Source organism: Cydia splendana, chromosome 16, assembly GCF_910591565.1.
Source record: "Cydia splendana chromosome 16, ilCydSple1.2, whole genome shotgun sequence".
NCBI classification, from domain to species: domain Eukaryota; kingdom Metazoa; phylum Arthropoda; class Insecta; order Lepidoptera; family Tortricidae; genus Cydia; species Cydia splendana.
This window is the reverse complement of record NC_085975.1, coordinates 18711294-18721322: the sequence shown is the minus strand read 5'-3', so window position 1 is coordinate 18721322 and position 10029 is coordinate 18711294. Positions and strand designations below refer to the sequence as shown.

Below are 10029 nucleotides of genomic sequence, written 5' to 3'. Positions count from 1 at the left end.
ATTGAAATGTTAAAAAAAAAACATGATTTGAATTTTCTCGATAGAACACTAAAACATTAAAGACAGAATATACAAAACCAATAAATATAAAGAGAATCAGTAAAATATTATTTTAGTGTGTATAAAAATATCTCAAAGATATAAGTGTCTCGTTTAGTGTTTCTAATTTTTGAGTGTTTACAATCGTAAATATTTTGAAATATAAGTTATAGCTAAAGATCCATGAAAACTTTGTTTTGTGTACGTATTTACATAATAAGATGCCATATGTGTGTGTTCCAACTGTTAAATTTTTTGTACTTAACTATTAAATAAAGAAATAAAGAAAATAAGTTAAAAATTAACCAAAAAAAGCCACAAAATGGCGGTGCTTAGCTCAATAGACGAAGATAAAGAAGAGATTCACTTGGACACAGTTTTGGGCAAACTTGGTGCATTCGGGAAACACCAGGTGGCGACACTGTTCATGTTGGCTCTAGTGTACGCCACGGGAACTATGTATAACGTCAATTATGTATTTGCTGTTGAGGAGGTGCATTATCGGTAAGTTTAGTGTCTTTCAAAAATTTTCTAAATTAAAATTCAGGGCTTAATAAGTTGTTCTTGCTTTAAAGCCAGACCAAGTGCTTTCATGCCAAGTGCTACAAGTATGGCGCTCCTAAGGGACTGCCAAGTCTGTGGAAAGTTAGCGTGGTCTTTAATGACCCAGTACCTACCTATTTTTGCCTTATTTACTAATTAAATACGAAACGAGTTCAATGACGCCTCCTTTAAACATCATGTAAACGAAATTACATTAATGAATAGTTCTATTTAAGCAGCAGCGAAACACACAATTTAATTTGTGTACAGGCTACCACGTGTAGGTAGTATTGGCACGTAGAACTTATTAGGTAAGTACCTAAATATGTAGGTACCAGAGATAAAACTGTAGTTACCTAGTAACTCCGTTTGTATGGGAAGGTGTGGCCGAGCTTGCTGGGGACTCTTAAAGAAAAGCTCACATAATTTCAGATGTAGACTACCGAATTGCGAGAGCAACACCAGTTTCTGGGTCCCGTGGCTCAACACATCTTCACCAGACTCCACAGAGGAGGGCATCAAGCAATGTACAAGATACCAGCTCGTTGGAGACAGCTGTCCACCTGTCTTCGGTGATAGCGGGGAGGTGTGCCAGGAGTGGGTGTATGAGGACCCTCACAGCTTTGTGGCAGAGGTAAGTCAAGTGGTCATCTGGCAATTGACACAGGTCTCCTTTCATGAATGTATAAAAAGCTTTTACAGTACATATGGTGCTACTTTACCGCCCTAGGGCGGGATTAAGGACAATACGTGCCTATGTCAAAAATGTAAAGGGCCATATGTACTGTAAAACTTTGTACAATTCACGTTAATTAGAAGTTAAATAGCTGTATATAAATCCATGTAAAAAAGGCACTGTTTTCTACATTTTTCAAATAGTTGACTGTTGAGAACATCTTCAAATACTGCATAAAGATTTTCCTGTAATAATACATTACGATACAAGTGCGAAAAGTAGGAAATTACCTTAAATTATTTTTCGTTCTATATAAAACTTTTTTTATTTCACTTCACTTTGAGGTAGTTACATGGAATTTCTATTTTTGTATATTTGCCATTTTTACAGAGATTCGTCTTCCATAGAAAAAACTCTGTCATAGGTTAGACTGGAGAGATTTCCTAACTACCAAAGATAAATTCCAGCTTATTGGAATAGCTTATTCGTTAGATGATGTTCTTAAAAGCATAAAAAAAGGTTATGAAACTGGAACTTCATTAGTGGCATTGTAGAAAACGGCCACCAAATATTATCAAATTGTACTGTTCAAAAAGTTACAAAGTACATTGCAATAAAAATTAGAAAACTCAAACAATCTCATATTCATCGATATTATTTTATTTTATATTTTTATTTTATAGTATATTAACTAAATCACAAAAAAAAAACTGCTTCATAATTAGCAAAAAATATACCATATAATTCACAGCTACTTTTTTACTGGACCACTTCTTCAAAGACAACTTATAGCATAGGAGTTATTAATTAGTTGCGTCACGCGATGTATGTACGTGAATAGTCTATGTATAGTATGTATTATTATTGCAGAGATTTTGATTGCGTTTTAAAGGTCAAGATTCAAGATGTTGCGAAGCGAACTTAAAAAACTCCTAATAACCTGTTTAAGCGTAAAATTTGAATCAGATTCCACGTGACATGGTAGTTACATATTACTTCTTAAAATAAATTCAAATTTTACTACCGGATTATAACCACAAATCCCAAGAAACCTGATCGGTCACACTATTCAACGAAAGAACATGATACCTCATTCGTTTTAGACGCTATCTGAATTTTGATCGACATTACAAATTATATGAGTCATCTAATCGTAATCCGAATCACTAGTATCGCTACCTGCAGATATGACTGGACCGATTTCACGAATGAATGAATGATAACAATACTCAATATCATTTGAATGATTTGAACGATAAGCGTTGATCATGAACATTAAGAAATCGAAAATCGAAGTTTCGTTTTCTGCATCTCTATCGCTCTTGCATATTCGAAAGATAAAGATGCAGATAGACCAGTAAACGAAGTGGTTCGTAGGCCCTCAGATCATGACTAGAAAATTCTTGCGAACCCGGACAATCAAGCCAGCAAGTATCAACCGACAAACGACAACAATAAAACTACTAAGGACCCGCATTTATTTAAACAGGATCTTATAAACCTTAACTTATAGTAATAAGGTATAATTTTGCTTGGTATATAAGAATGTAGTATTCGTAGCGTAGCAGAACAGGTTTGGTGCCAGCATCAAGTTTTTTGCAAATATTTAGACTAGCTGAGTGTTTATTTGCCGCAGCTACTAAAGGGTTGCTTGAAGTGTTTGCAGGCAGTCTTAAATGTGTGAGAATTTTTGCTTAACTTGGAAATAAAAGCCCTTCATTCTCGATATTTAGGGTCATTGCTGATGTTGTACATGTGGGGTGACTGCTATAAATATTGGCCACTACCACTACATAGTAGTTGCCCACTCTTAATAATAAGTCTTCTATTGGCTTGTTTCTTTCTGATTTGAAGTTGCCAATTCCTATGTAGTGGCCAATATCTATAGCAGTCACCCTAGTATTAGGCCAATATGAAATAGAGCCACAGAATAAGGTTTTGAATGGACAAAGATTTCTGCACTCTTATTTATCAACTAATTAAAGGTATAAGTTATCAATCCACCATACTGGTCAGACCTAGCTTTTAGTTTGGACCTTTTTACTTTTTGTGCCATTTCTGCACATTTTAAAACAAATAAGTGTGTAATTTTTTTGCTAAACTTTGGTGTTAAAATTCCAGTTCGGGCTAGCATGCGAAGAGTGGAAGCGGGCATTGGTGGGCACGGCGCATATCTTCGGGAACATGCTAGGATTGCTCGTGCAGGGACAAATCTCTGACAGGTACAACTTTTTCATCCGTTGGAAATCAAGTAATGTCGAGGGATTTAAAATAAAAACCGGGCAAGTGCGAGTCGGACTCGCGCACGAAGGGTTCCGTACCATAATGCAAAACGCGGCAAAAAAACGGTCACCCATCCAAGGACTGACCCCGCCCGACGTTGCTTAACTTCGGTTAAAAATCACGTTTGTTGTATGGGAGCCCCACTTAAATCTTTATTTTATTCTGTTTTTAGTATTTGTTGTTATAGCGGCAACAGAAATACATCATCTGTGAAATTTTCAACTGTCTAGCTATCACGGTTCGTGAGATACAGCCTGGTGACAGACGGACGGACGGACGGACAGCGGAGTCTTAGTAATAGGGTCCCGTTTTACCCTTTGGGTACGGAACCCTAAAAACTATTGTTGATAGTTGAGTTGGTATTTACGTACCTACCTACTTAGTTTTAGTTTTTTACTTTAACTATAATATAGCGCGATAGTGCAAACGGTAATCGATTCTTATTTTTAATCCAATACTCGTTAATCATTCTTTCAATTTGTGAAATTGTTTGAAATATATACATAGTTTGGTCACCGAGTCATGTCACAAGTTATTGCTGCAAACCATTTATGTGCCAAAAAATTTGCCTATTAACTAAGCTATCAGTTTCAAGCTATTCTTTCATTTCATACAAATTGATTGCAAGGTACGACTTCATTCATAATTTACCACAAAAGTTTTGACAACACTTTTGTTGAGATGTGCAATAAAAGTATTTTAATGTTATCTTATTCAGGTTCGGAAGAAAGACGGCAGCAGTTTTCTCAGGCACCATGGGAGGAGTTATTGGTATAGTCAAGAGTTTTGCTACTTCCTACTGGCCATACGTGGTCTTGGAGGCGCTTGAAGCAGCCATAGGAGACGCACTTAGCCCCATGTTTATGCTCAGTAAGTGCTACTTTGCTCAATAATAACTGCATCTGTCTCATTTATGTCGCAGACGGATTAATAGACCACTTAATGCAAATTAATTTAAGACGATTAAAGAGCAACCTGAGGTCTATAAATAGTCATTGAAAACCTGTTTTAATGATGCATCCAAGCGTATCAACAAATCTCATTCCGAATTTAAAGGTAACTGTTTCAATTTACAGGCATCGAGATCGTAGCAAAAGAAAAGGCGGTTCTATACCAGATGATTCTCCTGAACGTGGCTACCTGCGGTCTAATCATTCTTCCCTTCATCTCCTGGGCCGTACCTTATTGGAGATACTTCCTTCGTGTCATCTACGCGCCCGCCCTCATTCTCCTTACCTATTCCTTCTTCCTTGATGAAAGCATCCGCTGGCTTTTCAGCAAAGGCAAGAAGGAACGTGCTATCAAAATCATAGAAAAGATTTCTAAAAGGAACAATGTTACTATAGACAAGCAGATGCTTAATAAACTAGACTATAAAGAAGAAGAAGAATCCACTGATTTCAGCGATTGGAAGTTGTTGTTGAAGACGTTTAAATCTAGGATTATGATGCAGAGATTCTTAGTGTGTATGGTGTGGTGGTTTACAATAACGTTGATAAACTATGGGATGATGATAAGCTCAGTGTCGTTTGGTGGGAATAAATATGTGAACTTTGCGTTGCTGATGCTGATGGATATACCAGCGAATGTTTTCTATTGGGTGGCGTTGTCGAAGTATAGGAGGAAGATGCCGCTGCTGCTGTCGTTTCTGGTTGGAGGCGTGTTCTGTGTTGCGCAGCCTTTTGTACCATCAGGTAAACAATACCATACTTACTTACTTACTCCGTCGGCTCAGCGACCCAAAATGAGACTTGGCCTGCGACACAAGACAGCGCCACTTTTCTCGGTCCTGTGCGACCTCTCGCTAATTATTGACTCGAAGTTCGCGCAGATCCGCCTCCACCATGTCGCGCCATCTGGGACGTCCGATAGGACGTCTTCCTGCTGGGCGGCCCAGGGATGCTCTTTTCACGTTCCGATCTTCATCCATTCACTCAAGGTGGCCCAACCAACGGAGTCTGTGAGCTTTAGTTTCCCCCATGATGTTAGGTTCAGCCACTAGGTCTTCGATATCACGGTTCCTAAGGACTGACCAGCTTCCGTCCGGTCTTTTTTTAAACAAACAGGTAAACAATTATCATTAGTAGGTATTTAATATATAAGCCTTTGGACAGAGGAGCATGGCGGTCTTTGGTGTCGGAGGCCAAGATTTACTTAGGGTCGTCGCGCCACAACAGTAAGTAAGTAAATATTTAATATAGGTAAATAATATTTTAGACAAATCATTGTTCAATACATTTTGAAAATTATAAAGTTGATTTGGTTTTTAAAACACCAACACACACGCGTACGTGATAACGTTGATCTCAGAAATTCCATGAACTAAAGTCATTATCGTCAAATTAAAATCAATTGTTTAATCAGTAAATAGTCCATCAGCCGAAGGACAAGTAAATAATTAGCTCAACACTCTCTTGAATCGTTTATAGCATTAATTATATTTTTTTTATGATCGATTCATACAAGAAAAATTACCACAAACAGTTAAGTTTGTCAAATTTATGGTAACTGGTCATTTTGATTTTCTATGATAGAACTTCAAGTTTCTAACGATTTTATTTCTTCAGATTACGCATGGGCGGGGCTGACACTGCTGATGGCCTTCGAAATGCTAGCCACCTTTTCCTACAACATCGTGTACATGTACAGCTCTGAGCTGTTCCCGACCTACACGAGGAACTCTTTGGTTGCCGTCTGCTCGTCGGTGGGAAGAGTGGGAGCTTTGCTTGCCCCACAGGCACCTTTATTGGTAAGAATTAAGCAGGTATACTCTTTCTTTGTCGCTCTCTCATGACTGAATCGTGACCACTGAATCGTGGCTATACTGATGTCTGTCCATATAAGGTGGTTATAGAGCCATGTGAGATTCAAGCCACTTGGGTGGCTTCTGTCTTCTGATGTGCTTACCCTCGATTTGGCATAGCATGATACTTATTTAAGCCATATTTAACAAGCTTAGGTATTGTTTTAAAAACTCTTAACACCTTACTGCATGTTATAAAAATAATTTCTTTAAATTTGAACTTAATGGTTGCGTATGCGGTAAGGGGTTAATAAGATCACGTTTAATTTTCATCTAAAGATTTTTCCTAACAAAATTCTATTTGTGTTTTTTACTTCGTATTAAGTAGGTACCAACTCAGTATAATATTTTTGTACAAAAGAAAACGCGTTGTATGAGATCCTTAGAGTCAATGAAATCTGGCACAAGTCTTTTAGTAATAAAAATATTGATCTCCATGGTTCGATTCTTTACATTACTCATCTCTTCCAGATGACGTATTGGGTCGGCTTCCCCCCTCTGGTCTTCGGATCTCTATCTCTCCTGTGTGGTGTATTAACCCTACCGATGCCCGAAACAGCAGGCTGCGAGCTACCCGACACCATTAAAGAGGCCGAGAGAATCGGCAAGAAGAAGAAGACAGAGTTTCAGGAGGAAATGGGAATGCTTGAAAAACCAGTCACGTAAATGATATTCAGAAGAGTTAAGCAGAGTGAACAGATTCTAATGAACTTTCTTGGAACCAAACAAGTCTTGTAGTCTATGCTTTATTTTTCTTTGGATTTAGCCTTCGAGCAACACCGAGAAGGGTGTCGGCACTATTTCCCCTCTGTCGAAACATATGCCGTGGGGCTTAGTCAATTCGTGTAAAAAGATATGTCCTATAATATTTATTTATTTATTTATTATTATTTATTATATGCCCAACTGCCCCAACTGTGCATGCACACAACTAGCGCGGTGCGTGTTGTGACTCGTCCGTACACAAAAAGAGATCGCGGTGTGCAAGATTTGTCTTTCGGCTCGATTCGGAAAACGAATTAGATTTCTACTAGACTTCAACAAGTTACGATACGGATAATTTAAAGATATTTGTAAGATAGATATGTCAAATTTGACGTTTCCGCGATTCTGGAGGTCCTCTTGAACGATTTCGACAAATTATGACTTAGATATCCAAGTCACATCTAGTCGATATCTAATGTAGATCTAGTTGATATCTAAATCGTCTCAAGATCTTGTGATTATCTCGAAATCCGAATAGGCCTGTAAGACTTGTGTCATTTTCTGTACGATAGATATCGCTTGGGCTCCTCAGCCGGTGTTGCTCGAAGGATTTGCCATAATCTAAGGACATTTAGTTTTTAAACATTTGCACAGTTTTGGGTTTATTCTCTTTGCAGGACATGGTAAAAGTGATTATAGTGGATGGTTTTACAAGCTTTTTGTGAATGGGTCAAAACATATTTCAGAAAAAAGTAACTTCTGTGGACAAAGCATCAAAATGTACGTTCCGGGTCGCATGGATGGATTGTATTATGTTGTTATTGTTGTAATAGTATTTAAGAATGAATTGTGATGTGACCGAGGAAATGAAAAATAAATGTATTATAGTTCGTTTTTTAGCATTAGAAAAAAGGTAAAGAATCTTGACGTGTCTTTTTATTGGGAAACACTTTTGAAAAATAAGTCACGGCAAATATGTAACAATTATGAATCATATACGGTTGTTTACATTATTTTGCTTTCATAAGTAATAGCAAATGATTTAAAAAAAAAGCGTTTTTGAATTAAAATACACTTCAAGATCGCGTAGTCTTTATATGATGCTAAAAAAACGAACTATAGATAGCTCATTTTTTGTTACGCACTATTTACGTACTTACCTAATAATAACTCATGATTATACTAAACAAAATTAGACAAATTTAATTTAATTTAATAAAAGTTAGAAAGATACCTATTCATTTGTAATTCAAAAGCAAAGAACTTAGAATCTACAGAGGTATATTACAACTTTTACAATTTACTCTTTCATTTAAAAGCCTGTCTAAATAATGTATCCTCTTTTACTGCTAAACCAGAATTCGTTGCAGCTGCAGACATGAATAGCCAAGATAAACGACACATTGTTTCTAGATAATATATTATTTAATTGTTGACCGTGATGCTAGGGAGTGTTTGCTAAACTCTGAAGTTGAATAGACTTTCTAGAGGTTGAAGTAAAGTGGATTTTGCTGAACTAATTTGGTTGTATGATTTAAACGTTGCGTCTGCTGGGTGGCTCAAATATATGTTGAGTAAGATTTTTTAGGAATATTTGTCTTCCTGATGATTTCAGTAAAATAAAATCACATTAAAATAAAAAATACAATTCACTCACGTTAGACCGAGCCATGTCCGGGCCGGAGCTTCCGGCGCTTACTTTTCTATGAAATGACAGGTGATTACGTGATGCTTTCCATAGAAAACGATGCGCCGGAAGCTCCGGCCCGGACACGGCCCGGTCTAACGATGAGTCATCCTTTAATACAAAATCTACAAAATGTTCTCCTTTAGCTTTAATACACGAAATATGCGTCTCTATTGTTTCCCAAATAGTTTTAAGTCATATGTATTGTTTGTCCGAATTTTCGTTAGTCATAATTGATTTTTCTCAGAAATGCGTAACTTTTAAGGATTGCCATAAAACAAACCTAACCTAACCTAACCTGTCTATAGAATAACCTTACGAAAATCCTGAAAAGTTAACGGTTTCAGTTTTATGACTAACGATAATATGACAAACAATACATTATGACTTAAAACTTTATGGGAAACAAAGGTACCCCACGAAATATGTTTAGTAAATTTATCAATAATATGCTGCAGTGTAAAAATATATATACCTATATTTTTGGGCCATTCTGTAAATACTCGAGAATCAATTAAAAGCATATAGGATAAAAAAAGCTACCAAAAGTACTACTTCCACGAAGACGAACGGCCCGATTCCAACTTTAAGATACGTCAAATATTACGACTAGATACGATATGGATTAGATATGTCAGTGTCAAAAGTGACGTTGCTTCAAACAAAATCGTCACTTTTGACACTGTCATATCTAATCCATATCGTATCTAGTCGTAATATTTGACGTATCTTAAAGTTCAAATCGGGCCGGAAGTCGCGGGCAAAAGCTGGTTATCAATAGAGGTGACAACGGGTATCTATTGGACCTAGCATAGCATATCGAACACTAGGCCGTTTACCTTATCTCATTTTCCTAATTCCCATCTTCCCACGGTCTTACATAATTTCCCCGTATCTAATTACCAGATGATGCAACGTCATTAGCGCTCTGGCCAGCTGCAACGGGTGCCGTTTAGCCATTTGCCTTTCAAGGCAGGTATGCAACCGAGAAAGGATATGAGGCGGGGTGAAAAATTGAATAAATAAGTGAATTTGCCATGTTTAGTTTGATAGATATTTGGTGTGGATTTGACACGCCTGTTGAAATCATAAGGACCATAAGGTAATCACTAATCACAGAATTTTTGACACAAAACTCAAAACAAAGACGAAAAGGTGAACAGACAATTACGAATTATATAAATACTTACTCCCCGTAAAATATGCGCAAAGACTGAAAACTAACCCCGAAAAAAGAAATTAAGAGAGATTACCAAATAAGCCAATTTTTTCGAACGAGATATCAATCGAATC

The 10029-nt window shown here is 37.0% G+C and overlaps 1 protein-coding gene across 1 annotated transcript; it reads left to right on the top strand.

The window, feature by feature from the left end:
• The first annotated feature begins 301 nt into the window (after nt 1-301).
• Nucleotides 302-8058, top strand: LOC134798407 (solute carrier family 22 member 1-like). Its single transcript, XM_063770824.1, has 7 exons — nt 302-543; nt 1015-1216; nt 3380-3480; nt 4260-4411; nt 4618-5235; nt 6109-6290; nt 6816-8058. Exons 1-7 carry the CDS (start codon nt 362-364, stop codon nt 7008-7010), a joined length of 1632 nt encoding a protein of 543 aa, XP_063626894.1. The 5' UTR covers nt 302-361; the 3' UTR covers nt 7011-8058.
• The last annotated feature ends 1971 nt before the right edge of the window (nt 8059-10029 follow it).

Bases quoted from the DNA above. Each gene is read 5' to 3' on its own strand.
- LOC134798407 (XM_063770824.1), top strand. From the start codon at position 362: ATGGCGGTGCTTAGCTCAATAGACGAAGATAAAGAAGAGATTCACTTG. The intron at 3,481-4,259 runs GTACAACTTTTT...TATCTTATTCAG, and splicing joins CAGGGACAAATCTCTGACAG to GTTCGGAAGAAAGACGGCAG. The intron at 6,291-6,815 runs GTAAGAATTAAG...CATCTCTTCCAG, and splicing joins CCCCACAGGCACCTTTATTG to ATGACGTATTGGGTCGGCTT.